This window comes from Theropithecus gelada, chromosome 3, assembly GCF_003255815.1.
Source record: "Theropithecus gelada isolate Dixy chromosome 3, Tgel_1.0, whole genome shotgun sequence".
NCBI classification, from domain to species: Eukaryota; Metazoa; Chordata; class Mammalia; order Primates; family Cercopithecidae; genus Theropithecus; species Theropithecus gelada.
Window position 1 is genome coordinate 14,894,519 of NC_037670.1, and position 16,918 is coordinate 14,911,436.

At 48.4% G+C, this 16,918-nt stretch overlaps 1 protein-coding gene across 1 annotated transcript in view; it reads left to right on the plus strand.

Moving 5' to 3' along the window:
- Positions 1-10,469: 10,469 nt before the first annotated feature.
- BAIAP2L1 (BAI1 associated protein 2 like 1) overlaps positions 10,470-16,918 on the plus strand; it is a 112,125-nt gene continuing 105,676 nt past the window's right edge. The window contains exon 1 of the mRNA XM_025381225.1: positions 10,470-10,799. Coding sequence (XP_025237010.1) covers positions 10,749-10,799 — 51 coding nt within the window. The 5' untranslated portion in view covers positions 10,470-10,748. The remainder of the gene's footprint in view (positions 10,800-16,918) is intronic.

A 16,918-nucleotide genomic window follows, 5' to 3' on the forward strand; every position in this document is an offset into this window, starting at 1 on the left:
AAAAAAAAAAAAAAAAAAAAAAAGAAAAGAAAAGAAAATCCTTTTTGGCGCTGGGTGAAATGACTCATGCCTATAATCCCAGCACACTGGGAGGCTGAGGTGGGTGGATCACTTGAGGTCAGGAGTTCAAGACCAGGTTGGTCAACACTGGTGAAACTCTGTCTCTACTAAAAATCCAAAATATTAGGTGGGAGTGGGGCAAGCGTCTGTAATCCCAGCTACTTGAGAGGCTGAGGCAGGAGAATTGCTTGAACCCGGGAGGCGGAGCTTGCAGTGAGCTGAGATCGTGCCATTGCACTCCAGCCTGGGCGACAGAGCGAGACTCTGTCTTAAAAAAAAAAAAAAGAAAAGAAAAGAAAATCCTTTTTGGCACTGGGCGAAATGACTCTTGCCTATAATCCCAGCACATTGGGAGGCTGAGGTGGGTGGATCACTTGAGGTCAGGAGTTTGAGACCAGCCTGGGTACCATAGAGAGACTCCGTCTCTACTAAACATCAAGAAAATTATGCAGGTGTGGTGGCATGCACCTGTAGTCCTAGCTATCTGGGAGGCTAAAGTGGGAGGATCGCTTGAGCCTGGGACCACTGCACTCCAGCCTGGGCAACGGAGTGAGACCCTGTCTCAAAAAATTTAAAAAAAGAAAGTATTTATTGGCCTTGGTGAAGGCCAAGGAAGCTTGACTTAACTGGGTAGAAAAAAAACAATATCCTAAGAGAACTTATCCCACCAAGCCTGTGACACAGAGCAGGTTCAGAAGCTGAATCTCGTGGTGAACTTCTTGGAGTGCTTGGTAGAGACAAATGTAAAACTTTTCTGGAGGAATATTTGACAAATCGGGTCACAAGGGATTCTTACAGAAAAAATGGTTCTCGGCCGGGCACAGTGGCTCACGCCTGTAATCCCAGCACTTTGGGAGGCCAAGGCAGGTGGATCATTTGAGGTCAGGAGTTGCAGACCAGCCTGGCCAACATGGTGAAACCCCGTTTCTACTAAAAATACAAAAATCAGCTGGGCATCGTGGCAGGCGCCTGTAGTCCCAGCTACTCAGGAGGCTGAGGCAGGAGAATCGCTTGAACCTGGGAGGCAGAGGTTGCAGCGAGCCGAGATTGTGCCACTGCACTCCAACCTGGGAGACGGAATGAGACTTCTTCTCAAAAAACAAATAAATGGTTCTTTCCCCACCCATCCCAAAGATGACCTCATAAAAAAATTACCAAAACAAATAAGGAAAAAATCCACTGCTATAGGGAACCAGCAGACACAACAATAGCTGAGTGAGAATAAAAACAAACCAAACCAAATAAAACAAAGCAAACGAAAGCACACAGACGATCCTGGTAGAGACTATAAAATAATACTGTAAGTGATTAAAGAGATGCAGGAATAGAAGCTATAAGGAAATAACATTCTGAAAAAGAAATGGAAAGATCTACAACAAGTAAAAAGATTGCAATACTAATTTTTTTTTTTTTTTTTGAGATGGAGTCTCACACTGTTGTCTGGACTGGAGTGCAGTGGCGCCATCTCACCTCACTGCAACCTCCACCTCCCGGGTTCAAGTAATTATCCTGCCTCAGCCTCCCAAGTAACTGTCACCCAACCATCACACCCAGCTAATTTTTTGTATTTTTAGTAGAGATGGGGTTTCACTATGTTGGCGAGGCTGGTCTTGAATTCCTGACCTCATAATCTGCCCTCCTCAGCTTTCCAGAGTGCTGGGATTACAGGTGTGAGCCACTGCCCCCGGCTGCATTACTAATTTTTAAACAACCCAAAAGCAAGACTCAGGCCTACGTGGTTTCACTGGTGAATTCCATCAGACATTTAAATAAAGTAAACACTAATTCTTCATAAACTCTTCCAAGAAATAGAAAATGAGAAAAAATAGTTTAGCAGTTCCTAAAAATGTTAAGTATAAAATGATCATGTGATCACTTGTGACCATGTCATCATGTTAAGTATAAAATGATCAGAGACTTTTTTTGCCATATAAGGTGAACTGTATTAGTCCATTTTCACACTGCTAATAAAGACATACCTGAGACTGGGCAATTTAAAAAAGAAAGAGGTTTCTTGGACTTACAGTTCCACACGGCCGGGGAGGCCTCACAATCATGGTAGAAGGCAAGGAGGAGCAAATCATATCTTACATGGATGGCAGCAGGCAAAGAGAGCTTGTGCAGAAAAATTTCCATTTTTTATTTGTTTGTTTATTTGTTTTTTCGAGACGAGTCTTGCTCTGTTGTCCAGGCTAGAATGCAGTGGTGCTATCTCGGCTCACTGCCACCTCTGCCTCCCAGGTTCAAGCGATTCTTCTGCCTCAGCCTCCCAAGTAGCTGGGACTACAGGCATCCACCACCATGCCTGGCTAATTTTTGTATTTTCAGTAGAGACGAGGTTTCACCATATTGGCCAGGTTGGTCTCGAACTCCTAACCTCATGATCCTCCTGCCTCAGTCTCCCAAAGTGCTGGGATTACAGGTGTGAGCCACTGTGCCCAGCCAAAATATTTTTAAAAATTAGCCGGGCATGGTAGCACGTGCCTGCAGTCCCAGCTACTCAGGAGGCTGAGGTGAAAGGATCATTTGAGCCCAGGAGTTTGAGGCTGCAGTGAGCTATGATTGCACCACTGCACTCCAGCCTGAGCAACAAAGCAAGACCCTGTCTCAAAAAACTAAAATAATAAATTAAAATAAAATAAAGTAGAATGCTATGATAGAGAAGGCCTCAAATACGACTTCAGGTTGAGTGGTCAGGAAAGGCCTTATGAGGCTGCATCTAAGCTGAAATCCAAATGACAGGAAAGACCTGGGTTGGGGACGGGGGGCCAGGGAGGAGAATATTCCAGGCAGAAGGAACAGCTAGTGAAAAACTCTAGGGCAGAAATGAGCTTGGCATGCAGGCGAACTCAATGCTGTTGGGATTGGAAGAAAAGTACAGAAAGGTTAACAAGTTTTAAATTCCCATCTACCTTTCAGAACAAGAAAACTTAAAGCTCAGGCTGGGTGCGGTGGCTCACGCCTGTAATCCCTGCACTTTGGGGAGTGCGGTGGCTCACGCCTGTAATCCCTGCACTTTGGGGATCGAGATGGGCGGATCACTTGAGGTCAGGAGTTCGAGACCAGCCTGGCCAACATGGTGAAACCCTGTCTCTACTAATTATTCAAAAAATCAGCCGGGCGTGGTGACGCATGCCTGTACTTCCAGTTACTCTGAAGGCTGCAGCAGGAGAATGACTTGAATCCAGGAGGTGAAGGTTGCAGATTGCTGAGATCGGGCCACTGCACTCCAGCCTGGGTGACAGAGTGACACCCTGTCTCAAAAAAAAAAAAAAAAAAAGCTGGGTGCAGTGTGCGGTGGCTCATGCCTGTGATCCCAGCACTTTGGGGGCCAAGGTGGGCAGATCAGTTGAGGTCAGAAATTCAAGACCAGCCTGACCAACACGGCGAAACCCCATCTCTACTAATAACACAAAAATCAGCCAGGCATGGTGGCACATGCCTGTAATTCCAGCTACTCTGGAGGCCAAGGCAGGAGAACCCAGGAGGCAGAGGTTGCAGTGAGCCAAGATCGGGTCACTGCACTCCAGTCTGGGTGACAGAGTGAGATTCTGTCTCAAAAAACAAACAAACAAACAAAAAAAACCCCAAACAGTCCAGGCCCAGTGGCTCATGCCTGTAAATCCCAGCACTTTGGAAGGCCAAGGCAGGTGGATCATGAGTTCAGGAGTTCAAGACCAGCCTGGCCAACATAGTGAAACCCCCGTCTCTATTAAAAGTACAAAAATTAGCCGGGCGTGGTGGCACACGCCTATAATCCCAGCTACTCAGGGAGCTGAGACAGGAGAATCGATCGAACCTGGGAGGTGGAGGTTGCAGTCAGCCGAGATCACGCCACTGCACTCCAGCATGGGTGACAGAGTAAGACTCTGTTTCAGAAAACAAACAAAAACCGGAAACAAAACAAAGGTTAAAGCTCCATCCTGTCTATTAGTAGTTTTTACAGGAATGTGCCCCAAACTGCCGTTATCAGGAGAGACCTCTTTTGTCACAAAATACAGTGAAATCTTCATGGGTTCCCCTCGCTCAAGTACCCACCAGGGCAAAGGAAGCCATCAGCACACCACATAGTAAGTTTGAAAGAAGAGAGAACCCCCAAAAGAAGAGCTTGTTTTAACTTCGGACTTCAAAATCTTATTGACAGCCAGGCGCGGTGACTCATGCCTGTAATTCCAGCACTTCGGGAATCCGAGGCGGGTGGATCACTTGAGGTCAGCAGTTCGAGACCAGCCTAGCCAACATGGCAAAACTCCAACTCTACTAAAAATGTAAAAAATCAGCCAGGCATGGTAGCGCATGCCTGTAGTCCCAGCTACTTAAGGGGCGGGGCAGAAGAATCGCTTGAACCCAGGAGGCGGAGGTTGCAGTGAGCCAAGATCGTACCACTGCACTCCAGCCTGGGTAACAGAGTGAGACTCTGTCTCAAAAAAAAAAAAAAAAAAAAAAACGTATAGACATTGTCACCTGCCACTGTATCTTACAAACTTTGTTAACATAAACAGGATTTTTTACTCCAATGCCCTATAAATTATGATGGGGTTTACATCCCAATAAACCCATTGTAAGTTGAAAACATCATTAAGTTGAAAAATGCATGTAATACACCTAACCTACAAAACATCATAGCTTAGCCTGGCCTACCTTACACATGCTCAGAACACCTACATTAGCCTACAGTCAGCAAAATCATCTGGTACCACAGCGCACTGGAGAGTATCGGCTGTTTACCCTCATGATGCCACAGCTGACCTGGTAGCTCCCTCCACCTGCCCAACATTGTAGAAAGCATCCTACTGCCGGGCATGGTGGGCTCACACCTGTAATCCCAGCACTTTGGGAGGCCGAGGTGGGCAGATCACGAGGTCAGGAGTTCAAGACCAGCTTGGCCAATGTGGTGAAACTCCATTTCTACTAAAAATACAAAAATAAGCCAGGCGTGGTGGCATGTGCCTGTAATCCCAGCTACTCGGGAGGCAGAGACGAAGAATCGCTTGAACCTGGGAGGCAGAGGTTGCAGTGAGCCGAGATCATGCCACTGCACTCCAGCTTGGGTGACAGAACAAGACTCTGTCACAAAAAGAAAGAAAGAAGGAAAGAAAGAAAGAAAAAAGAAAGAGAGAGAGAGAGAGAGAAAGAAAGAAAGAAAGAAAGAAAGAAAGAAAGAAAGAAAGAAAGAAAGAAAGAAGGAAAGAAAGAAAGAAAGAAAGAAAGAGAGAGAGAGAAAGAAAGAAAAGGGAAGGGAAGGGAAGGGAGGAAAGGGAGGAAAGGAAGGAAGAAACCATCCTGCTGTATATTCCTAGCACAGGGAAAGATCATAATTCAAAATTCAAAACAGTACAGTTGCCAGTGAAGGCATGTTACTTTTGCACCAACATAAAGTCAAAACCGTCAAAAGTGAACCATCGTAAATTGGAGATCGTCTGTATTGAAGCTGAAGGAGGAGATCTTGGTTGCCTGTCTCTGGGAAGGCACTGGACTGATTTACAGAGAGGCTAGGCCAGCTCTTCTGCAGCGCTTCTATTCAGGAGGAAAGAGACTGCAGGGAGTTCTCAGTAAAACAATGACTGCTACTCTCACCTTCTCCTGAGTCATCCCTTCCTATTGATTCGCCTTCTTTACCTCTGAGCATCGTGAAGTCTCAGAATAACAGAGTCTGTGGATTTTCAAGTTTAGATGAAACCAGCAAATGTACTTGAAGAGTCTAAAACAAATGGCCTTTTGAGATCACATCCACCTTTTCACCTATGGCATGATTGGTTGTACCTGGATGATGGCTTTCACTGTAGTCCTCAAATTCTACCTTCTTCACAGGCATGGTTCAAACCCAGTTCATTCCACACACTACGGCCCCCAGCAGACTCCCTGGCACAGAGCAGATCATCAATACTCATTTGTATTTTGTTCAACCAAGACCTCCCAGGCATCGATGTGCCAAGCACTGAGCTGGGAACTGCACTACTCTTTTTTTGTTTTTGTTTGTTTTTTTGAGAAGGAGTCTCGCTCTGTCGCCCAGGCTGGAGTGCAGTGGTGCGATCTCGGCTCACTGCAACCTCCGCCACCTGAGTTCAAGTAATTCTCCTGCCTCAGCTTCCCAAGTAGCTGGGATTACAGGCACACACTGCCATGCCCGGCTAATTTTTGTATTTTTAGTAGAGACGGGGTCTCACCATGTTGGCCAGGATGGTCTCTATCTCTTGACTTCATGATTCACCCGCCTCGGCCTCCCAAAGTGCTGGGATTACAGGCAGGAGCCACCATGCCTAACCTTTCTGTTTGTTTGTTTTTGTTTTGATTTGTTTTGTTTTGAGACAGGGTCTCACTCTGTTGCCCAGGCTGGAATGCAGTGGCGCAATCTTGGCTCACTGCAACCTCTGCCCCCCAGGCTCAAGTGAGTCTCCTGCCTCAGTCTCCTGAGTAGCTGGGATTACAGGCACGCGCCACCACGCCCGGCTAATTTTTGTATTTTCAGTAGAGACAGGGTTTTGCCATGTTGGCCAGGCTGGTTTTGAATTCCTGGCCTCAGGTGATCCATCCGCCTCAGCTTCCCAAAGTGCTGGAATTACAGGCATGAGCCACCGCACCCAGCCCCTGGCCTGCACTACCCTTTAATGTTGTTACAGACCAGGAACTGACCACTTTCAAAGACTTCTAAAGGAGCAGGTTGGTCACAACTAGAAAATTATTTCCATAAAGGAGTATTAACTCTGACTGCGTATCTGGTGGAAGATTTGCATACAATTATGAACCTGGTCTTTTCATCAAATTCCAACGTCAGCAATCAAATTGGGCCATCTGAGATACTTGAAGGTTGGCTGTTGTTTTTGTTTTTGTTTGTTTTTGAGATGGAGTCTCGATCTTGTTGCCTAGGCTGGAGTGCAATGGCGCAATCTCGGCTCACTGCAACCTCTGCCTCCCGGGCTCAAGCGATTCTCCTTGTAATCCTGAGTAGCTGGGATTACAGGCGCACACCACCACGCCCGGCTCATTTTTGTATTTTTAGTAGAGACAGAGTTTCGCCATGTGGGCCCAGCTGGTCTCGAACTCCTGACTTCAGGTGATCTGCCCACGTCAGCCTCCCAAAGTGTTGGAATTACAGGCGTGAGCCCCTGCGTCCACCCACTTGTGGGTTTTACGGTGGTTTGTCATTCTCTGTCTTTTCTGGCTCTTAACCACACCACGGAGCTGTGGGGGTGTTAAAGGTCAAGCCTCTGCTCTCTTTCCAGCTCCTCAAGTGATCACCTGGCAGCAGAGGGTGAAACGATCTCATTCATCGGAAGACAGAGAAGGAAGTTCTAACACAAAAGGTGATCTGCAAAATTAAGGCAGCGATTTTCAAGTTTCAATAAAAACCAACAGACGTACTTACAGAGCCGAATACATAATGGTAGGAATTATAAAGTCATGAATGCATCTCCCATATGGGAAGTGAAACCCAGTTGGCAAACCTCATGAACTAAAGACTGTAAATCTGTTAAAGAAGGAGGCACCTGCTTCCATCGCCAGAAACTTGAGACCGATGTGTTATTTCCCCCTGACATCAGGAATACATAACCTTTTGGTTCCTAAGCATGATACATTTTTTTCTGTTTGCTTGTTTGTTTTGAGACAGAGTCTCACTCTCTTGCCCAGGCTGGAGTACAGTGGCAGGATCTCAGCTCACTGCAACCTTCGCCTCCCGGGTTCAAGCGCTTCTCCTGTCTCAGCCTCCCGAGTGCCTGGGACTACAGGTGCCTGCCAACCAAGTCCGGCTAATTTTTGTATTTTTAGTAGAGACGGGGTTTCACTATATTGGTGAGGTAGGTCTCTAACTCTTGACCTCAGGTGATCCACCCATCTTGGCCTCCCAAAATGCTGGGATTACAGGCATGAGCCGCTGTGCCCGGCCGCATGATACATTTCATAGCTTGCAAAACCTGATAAAATGGTCCCCAAGTCCAAGTGATGGTTTCTGTTCTAAGTCCATCCTCTTGGCGTTCCCATCTGTGTTCCCATCTGGGCCACACAGTGCCTTCATTGTGTATGTTTCCTAGTGAACTTTATCACAAGATTAGTTTAGAAGTCTCACATCTTTCTTCTTTTTTTTTTCCTTTTTTTTTTTTTTTGAGACAAAGTTTTGCTTTTGTCGCCCAGGCTGGAGTGCAATGGCGCAATCTCAGCTCACCACAACCTCAGCCTCCCAGGTTCAAGCGATTCTCCTGCCTCAGCCTGCTGAGTAGCCAGGATTACAGGCATGCACCATCAAACCCAGCCAATTTTGTATTTTTAGTATAGACGGGGTTTCTCCATGTTGGTCAGGCTGGTCTCAAACTCCTGACCTCAGGTGATCTGCCCGCCTCAGTCTCCTAAAGTGCTGGAATTACAGGCATGAGCCACCGCGCCCGGACAGAAGTCCCACATCTTAACAGCCCATAAAAGATGCAATTGCACTCACATAGACGTGTTGGCATTTTTGTTTGTTTTTTGAAACAGAGTCTCACTCTGTGGCCCAGGCTGGAATGCAGTGGCACAATCACAGCTCACTGCAACCTCCACCTCTTGGGCACAAGCCATCCTCCTACCTCAGCCTCCGGAATAGCTGGGACTACGGATGCACACTACCACACCTGGTTAATGTTTTTATTTTTATTTTTTGTAGCGATGGGAGTGGGCTCCCTATATTGCCTAGGCTGGTCTGGAACTCCTAGACTCAACCAGTCCTCCTGCCTTGGTCTCCCAAAGTGCTGGGATTACAGGCATGAGCCATCCTGCCTGGCCTCCAGATAGAAGTTTTTTGTTTCTGAGACAGAGTTTCGCTCTTGTCCCTCAGGCTGGAGTGCAATGGTACTATCTCAGCTCACTGCAACCTCCGCCTCCCAGGTTTAAGCAATTCTCCTGCCTCAGCCTCCCGAGCAGCTGAGATTACAGGTGCACACGCCACCACGCCCGGCTAATTTTTGTATTTTTAGTAGAGACGCAGCGGTTGCGGGGGGCGGGGGGGGGGGGGGGGTGGTGTTTCACCATATTGGCTAGGCTGGTCTCGAACTCCTGACCTCAAGTGATCCACCTGCCTTGGCCTCCCAAAGTGCTAGGATTACAGGCGTGAACCACCAAGCCCAGAGGTTTTAAAACATCAGAATAAGACCTCCCGCCCTTGTTGGGTGCGGGTCTCAGGTGCCAAGTAGTGGTTCTTACTGGGGAGAAGGCTGTCACCCAGCCCAAGGTACATACTCCTGGAAGATGCCCAGAGAAGGCAGCTGCATCACCCTTGGGCAGGGCTGAGGCTGGGGTGGAGACAAAATTGGGAGCCCGGGAGCCACACACCTCCCGAGTTTGAGTGATGACAGGAAGAGAGGCTTCCCTAACATCTCAGCTGAGGTCGTTTTCTAAATCCTGCAACAATCTTGTTAGTAGCATGGTTATATTGCATTGAGTTAAAGGTCGCTGTTAATGTAAAATTTAAAAACGTACTTCCGGGCTGGGCGTGGTGGTTCACGTCTGTAATCCCAGCACTTTGGGAGGCCGAGGCGGGCGGATCACCTGAGAGATTAGGAGTTCGGGACCAGCCTGGCCAACATGGTGAAACCCCGTCTCTACTAAAACTACAAAAAACAATTAGCCTGGAGTAGTGGGCGCCTGTAATCCCAGCTACTTGGTGAGGCTGAGGCAGACGTTGCAACGAGCTGAGATTGCGCCACTGCACTCCAGCCTGGGCGACAGAGCGAGACTCCATCTCAAAAAAAAAAAAAAAAAAAAAAGTACTAACATTTCGGTAACTAGATCTTGGCATTTATTAGTTTTTTGATATATCAGGAGCTTTCAAAATTGCAAGTGGCAGCCCGCTTTCTCCACCTAGGAGGGCCCATGCCCCCCACGGGTCCCTTTAACTTTTGGGGTCAGTGAGCGGCAGGGCAGGGAGAAATCAATCCGGGAAATTAATACAAGTGGGGAATGTGGCCCCTCTTCCCTTGGTCCCCAAAAGGGAGGGATGGAGGAAGCCCTTATGGAGGGCGTGGGCCTCGGGGTCCTCGGGGCCAGCACCAGGCGAAGCAAACAAGGGTTCCAGGACTACAGTACTAAACACCCCCAGGCTGCCCTTGCCCTAGCAAAACAGCAAAGCGAGCCGCCCACTCCACACACGGTCCCACTCCAGGGTCTCCGGCCCCACGTCGCCGGAGCTCTTGGGAGGGCCGCATGGGGGCGCACCGTGGCCTCCCCGCCTTGTCCGCCCCAGGTGGGGTGACCCCGCCCACTCGGGGGGCCCACTTCCCTCCGGCTACGCCCATTCCAGCTGCCCGGCCCCGCCTCCTCCCCGCCCACCTCGGCCGCCTCAGCGGGAGCCGCCCCGCCCACCCCGGCCCGGCCCCGCTCACCAGGCCGCCTCAGGTGGGGCCACCCCGCCCCTCCGGCCCCGCGGCCCCGCCCCCGTCCGCCCCGCCCGCCTCAGGTGGGGCTGTCCGGCCCGCCCCGCTTCCTCGGGCGGCGTCCGGCAGCTGCTCCTCTGCTCCTCGCAGAAGGCCAGGGCGGCGCCGCCGCAAGTTTTGACATTTTGGCAGCGGAGGCGCGCGCGGGCACTCTCGGGCCGACGGCTGCGGCGGCGGCCAACCCTTCCGAGCCCCTTAGTCGCTCCCCGGCGCTCCCGCTGCCCGGAGTCCGGCGGCCACGAGGCCCAGCCGCGTTCTCCCGCGCTTGCTCTCCCGGCGGCCGCAGCCATGTCCCGGGGGCCCGAGGAGGTGAACCGGCTCACGGAGAGCACCTACCGGGTAAGCCAGGGACTCGGGGCGCAGGGAAGTCAGGGCTTTCCACCTCGGGGGTCAGAAGGAGACTTTACGCGGGAAGGTACTTTCCCAACCCCCCCCCCCGCCCAGCTCCCCTTCCCCTCCTCTCCTCGCCCCCGTCCTTCCATCTCGCCCCGTCTCTCCCACTCCTCCCCTGGCCCTCCACAGCCCCTCTTCTTCCTCCTCTGGCCCTCTCCCTCCTCCCTGTCCCTCCCCATCCCTTACCCCCCACTTTTCCCCCTCCTTCCTTCCCACCCACTTTCCCCCCTCCTTCCCTGCCCCCCACTTTTTCCCCTCCTTTCCTCCCCCTCCTCCCTGTGCTTCTTCCCTGTCTCTTTCCCTCCCCTGTACCTCTCTCCCTCTGCCTCTCCGCTCCCCATTCACTCTCTCTCCTCCCCTGCCCCCCCTCCCTGTCGCTCCCCTCTTCCTGGTTCTTCCTTCTCGCCCGTGTGTCTCCCCCTCCTCCCCTGTCCCTTCTCTCCTTTCTCTCCCCCTCCTCCCTCTCCTCCCTCTCCCTCCCCCTCCTTGTGATTCTTTCTCCTCCCCCGTGTGTCTCCCCCTTCACTCCTGGTCCTTCTCCGCCTCCCCTGTCCCTTCTCCTCCCCTGTCCCATCCCCTCTTCCCTGACCCTCAGAGCGCTGGAGACCGCCCCCCATCCCCTGACTGGCTCCACATTTTACAACCAGTGCACTTAGATCGGGAAGGGGTCGGTTGTGCCTCGATGGGGGCCCACGTCCTCCTCCCAACTTCTTGGAATCAGTGACCCGCGCTGGCCTGGCTGTCGGGCTTAAGCCTCCGGGACCAAAGACACAAGCTCAAGTTTTCTCTGAGAAAAGAAAGCGCCCAAGAATGTAGGGGTGAAACTCCCCTATTACTAGGATCGCCAGGTGAGCCGAGCTCTGGGCGTTCCTCAGGGAAACGCCCTCCCCCTTAGACCCTTCCTCTCCCAGCTTTCAGTTTGAACTTGGCTTTTATATGTGGGTTATTTGGTGAGGTTCTTGGAGTCAAAGAACAACCGAGGTTTTAATGAAATTGACCTAACCTTAAGGAATGCATTCATGGCCAGTCTCTTAACTTGCATGTGTTAGGAGAGAATTTTTCCTGAGACAGACAGAGACTTAGGATTAGTGGCCAGTTTAAGTACTAATAAATGAATTCCAGGTGAAATAAGATATGTTAATCATCTGCTATTAATAGAACACAAAACAACTTTTGTTTTAATTCAGCCTAGGCATCTTGAACCCTTGAAACTTTGACGTTCTCTAAGTTCGTGTATAGGCATGTTTAGGATTATAAATGGTCGGTGTTGGTTGGTGTGTTTTATCTTTTTTCTGTCCCTGGTGCTTGAATCAGGAAGTTTGGTCTCTCTGATAGACTTTTAACCGTAAAATTTTAGTTTCTGGGGTTTCAAGGTCTGAATTCCTAAAATCAGAGGAGTCTTAACTTTTGTTGAATGAAAGTAAGAGAAGAACATGAACATTTTTGTTATGTATTGAAATCCAAGAGATTATCCATTCTGTTTATCTTAACACAAAGTGTATACTGTCACATATAAATTATGCCTGACAGGTAGGGAGAGTAGAGACAGTTGACACAGTGTTTTTGATGCTCAGTCACTGTGACCAAAAACTCTTCCTATTCGTATGTTGCCTTCATAGAGGGCGATCTTTAGACATCTGGGAAATTCGAATGTTGAAATCCTACATTTGTACTGAGATTGCTACTATTTAAATGACCCGGAAGACGTTGCTGCATGAGGTGTGTCGGGAGCTGACCAAGTGTGTGAATAAAACGTTCTTTCTGCCAGACTCAGACCTGGGAAGTAAGTAGTAGCTGCCCTGTTGACTGTCAGTGAAGGAAAAACTTTGTAATTGAGGAACACAGGCCATTCCAAATTTGAGGCAGAGTCTGATATCCACTGGGGTGCAACAACACAGACCACCACCACCTTCCACCCTCCCTCCAAGAACAGAGCCCTGTGTATCTTCCCAGTCTGAGCTGCGATTGAAACTTGAGACTAGCAGTGAGGTGTTCTGAGTTAAATGCTGCTTTTTTTTTTTTCTCCTGCTTCTTCCTAACGTAGACTTTTATTAGCAACTCCTTAGAGGGACCCTACCAAGGCGAATTGCAGCGTCACAAATGCCAACCACTTGGGCATGTCGTATTACCCAAAGAACAGAAACGGCAGGGAAAAAGTGTGGATTTCATCATTTTGGTTATATGTATTTGTAGACGTAAAGCAATGTAAATGGAGATTAAATACCAGTACCTGATTGTTTTCCATTGCCAGGTGTCTGAAAGCATACTGGAAAGCTCACTAAATGTTTGTTAATTGTAATTACTATTTCCTTGTTAGTGTTTTGGGGCCTTTTTTTTTTTTTTAATGTCCAGGTGGTAGGATATTTACAGCATCAGACCACAAGTTTATGTCATCTATGAAATAGTGAGGACTGCTAGCCTATGCTTTGGCCATGCAGGCAATGCAAAGTGAAATTTTATATTCAGGAGTCTGAAAAACCTTTCCCCGTCTCTATATTGGGTTCATCCCCTTATCCCGCCCCGCCCTGTGATGTTCAAGCTGAAAACAATTTAAGCTTAATATGGCAAAAATCTAGGGGCAGTGTTGATGAATCTAGTGCTTTTAAGAAGAGGTGTCCTCTATGTTACCTAACCCTCTACCATATTTTACTAATAGAAACGCAACCCAACCAGGTGTGTTTACAAAAGCCACCTGCAAATGATTTTTTTAATGATTTGCTAGTATGGGTTTTAGTTTTTAAAAAAATACTCAGGGCCGAGCGCGGTGGCTCACGCCTGTAATCCCAGCACTTTGGGAGGCCGAGGCAGGCGGATCGTGAGGTCAGGAGATTGAGACCATCCTGGTTAACATGGTGAAACCCCGTCTCTACTAACAATACAAAAAATTAGCCGGGCTTGGTGGCGGGCACCTGTAGTCCCAGCTACTCGGGAGGCTGAGGCAGGAGAATGGCGGGAACCCGGGAGGTGGAGGTTGCAGTGAGCCGAGATCACGCCACCGCACTCCAGCCTGGGCGACAGAGCGAGACTCCGCCTCAGAAAAAACAAACAAACAAACAAAAAAACCTCAGGTTTCTCTGATTTTGAAATAAAGGAATACTTTAGAGAAAAGGAGGAATTATAAAGTAGTGTGATCCTCTGTAGCTAGTATCAAATATCCTTAAATATATGCTGTGTACACATTTGCTGAAATGTCTAAAATGTATATGTAGGCAAATGATTACTGGAGAGCCATATTAACTCCCAGGACGATGTGTGTATTTTACTAATTCTCAAACAAATGATGTTATAAACCCCAAAATGTCAAGTAATGTTGCTGTTACTAATTAGAGTTCAGCCAAAAATCCCTCCCCTGTCTACACTTTATAGCATGCCCATAATTTGCCCTCAAAAGCTTGCTTGTGATTTTGCATGGTTTTCTGATGAGTATATGCTCTCATAGTAGAGGAAGAAGTTCAAAAAAACCCTTAATTAAGAGTAGCCACAGCCTTCCTAGAAGAACTGTTAAAGACTTAGGAAGTAGGGCTGGGCGCGGTGGCTCAAGCCTATAATCCCAGCACTTTGAGAGGCCGAAGCGGGCAGGCAGATCATGAGGTCAGGAGATCGAGACACTCCTGGCCAACATGGTGAAACCCCGTCTCTACTGAAAATACAAAAATTAGCTGGGTGTGGTGGCACGTGCCTGTAATCCTAGCTACTGGGGAGGCAGAGGCAGGAGAATCGCTTGAACCAGGGTGTTGGAGGTTTCAGTGAGCCAAGATCGCGCCACTGCACTCCAGCCTGGGTGACAGAGCAAGACTCCATCTCAAAACAAAAAACTTAGGAAGTGGAGGAAGAACGGGCATGGCAGCATCCAGGGATGTCCTACCTACAGGAATCTTGCTAAACAGAAAGCAAAAGTGAAGATGTCCCAGAAGCCTTTCAATGTCACCTCAAGGAAGCAAGCTCAAACTCTCAGATTGCAGACACCTCCATCCATCTCCCAGCCCCACCTTAGGCTACATTACCTTCCCCCATAACACTTCCTTAGAATAGGCTATGTGATATATTTATTTCTTATGTTTCTTTCCCTCTCTTTCCACCCCAACTAGAATGTGAGCTCTACAAGGCAATGAGCTTTGTTTTTGTTTTATTCCAAGCACTTAGAACAGTTCCTGACACATAGTAGGCATGCGTCTTTGTTGAATGAATGGACATTTATCCATTTAATGTGTGAAGCACCTGTCCTTTGGTAGGCTCCTGGCGCCCTCCTATGACACTTTTCATAGAGTTCTTAATTTTTTTTTTTTTTTTTGAGATGGAGTCTCGCTCTGTCACCCAGGCTGGAGTGCAGTGGCCGGATCTCAGCTCACTGCAAGCTCCGCCTCCTGGGTTTACACCATTCTCCTGCCTCAGCCTCCCGAGTAGCTGGGACTATAGGCGCCCGCCACCTCGCCCGGCTAGTTTTTTTATTTTTTATTTTTTAGTAGAGACAGGGTTTCACCGGGTTAGTCAGGATGGTCTCGATCTCCTGACCTCGTGGTCTGCCCGTCTCGGCCTCCCAAAGTGCTGGGATTACAGGCTTGAGCCACCGCGCCCGGCCTCATAGAGTTCTTAATTCTAAGTAAACATCAGCCCTCCAGGTGAATGTGGATTGTGTTTACTTAACTATTTATATTTATTTATTTTTGAGACAGGATCTTGCTTTGTTGCTTAGGCTGGAGTACAGTGGTGCAATCGCAGCTCACTACAACCTCCGCCTCACGGATTCAAGCAATTCTCCCACCTCAGCCTCCCGAGTAGCCGGGACTGCAGCCACCACGCCTGGCTAAGTTTTGCATTTTTTTGATAGAGGCAGGGTTTCACCATGTTGGCCAGGCTGGTGGTTAACCAGATTGAGAAACTGAGGCCTCGGGTCTCTTAGTGACCGGCTGCCACATCCCACTTACCATTTGTTTGTATGATAATTTAATTTCCAATGACCAGCAGATGCACAAACCAAATACATTTTCATAATGCGGCGATCTATGGTGTCACTGGAATTTTCTGTCATTCTGTTAATTTGTCATCATTGGCATGTTTTGAACAACTCTCTTAATAAAATGAGGCTAGGAGCGGCGGCTCATGCCTGTAATCCCAGCGCTTTTGGGGGTCAAGATAGGTGGATTGCTTGAGTCCAGGAGTTCGAGACCAGCCTGGGTAATGTAGTGAGACCCTACCTCTACAAAGATATAAAAATTAGCCAGGTGTGGTGGTGTGTGCCTGGGGTCCCAGCTCCTCAGGAGGCTGAGGTGGGAGGATCACTTGAGGCCAGGAGTCAGAGGTTGCAGTACTGGAGTGGTGCCACTGTACTCCGGCCTGGGCAACAGAGTGAGACCCCATCTCAAGAAAAAATGATTATTTTTTAATTAAAAACTGGGTGGAATGTTGAAGAAAATAAAAATCCAATTTGTTTTAATTCCATGCAGATTAGCTTTCCCTTGAAGGTCTATGCAAGACAAGAATTAATACCCACAACTGAAATAGTGTCACAAATGTAAATCAAAAGCTACAGGTATGTAGCTGGGACCACATCCACCACCATGCCCGGCTAACTTTTTATTTTTGGTAGAGACGGCATCTCGCTGTGTTGCCCAGGCTGGTCACACACTCCTGAGCTCAAGTAATCTGCCTGCCTCGGCTTCCCAAAGTGCTGGGATTACAGGCCTGTATTCAAAGCTATAATAATTCCAACTTAATATTCCAACTTAAAAATAAGTTGTAAAAGCTGCACAGAATTTTAACTTATCTGCTGACACATGCAAATCTATTTTAAAGTTTGTTTTTAAAACTTTTTATTGAATAGCAGTATATATAAAGTTGTGCTTAAGTGTACATAGCTAACTGTTCACAAACTGAACACACCTGTGTAACCACCACCCAGATCAAGAAGCAAACCATGGCAACCCCCTGAAGTCCCTCTCGTGCCACCTCCCAATTGCTGCACCCCTCCAAGGGTAGCCCCTCTCCTAACTTCTTTTTTTTTTTTTTTTTTTTTTTTGAGATGGAGTCTTGCTCTGTCACCCAGGCTGGGGTGCAGTGGCATAGTC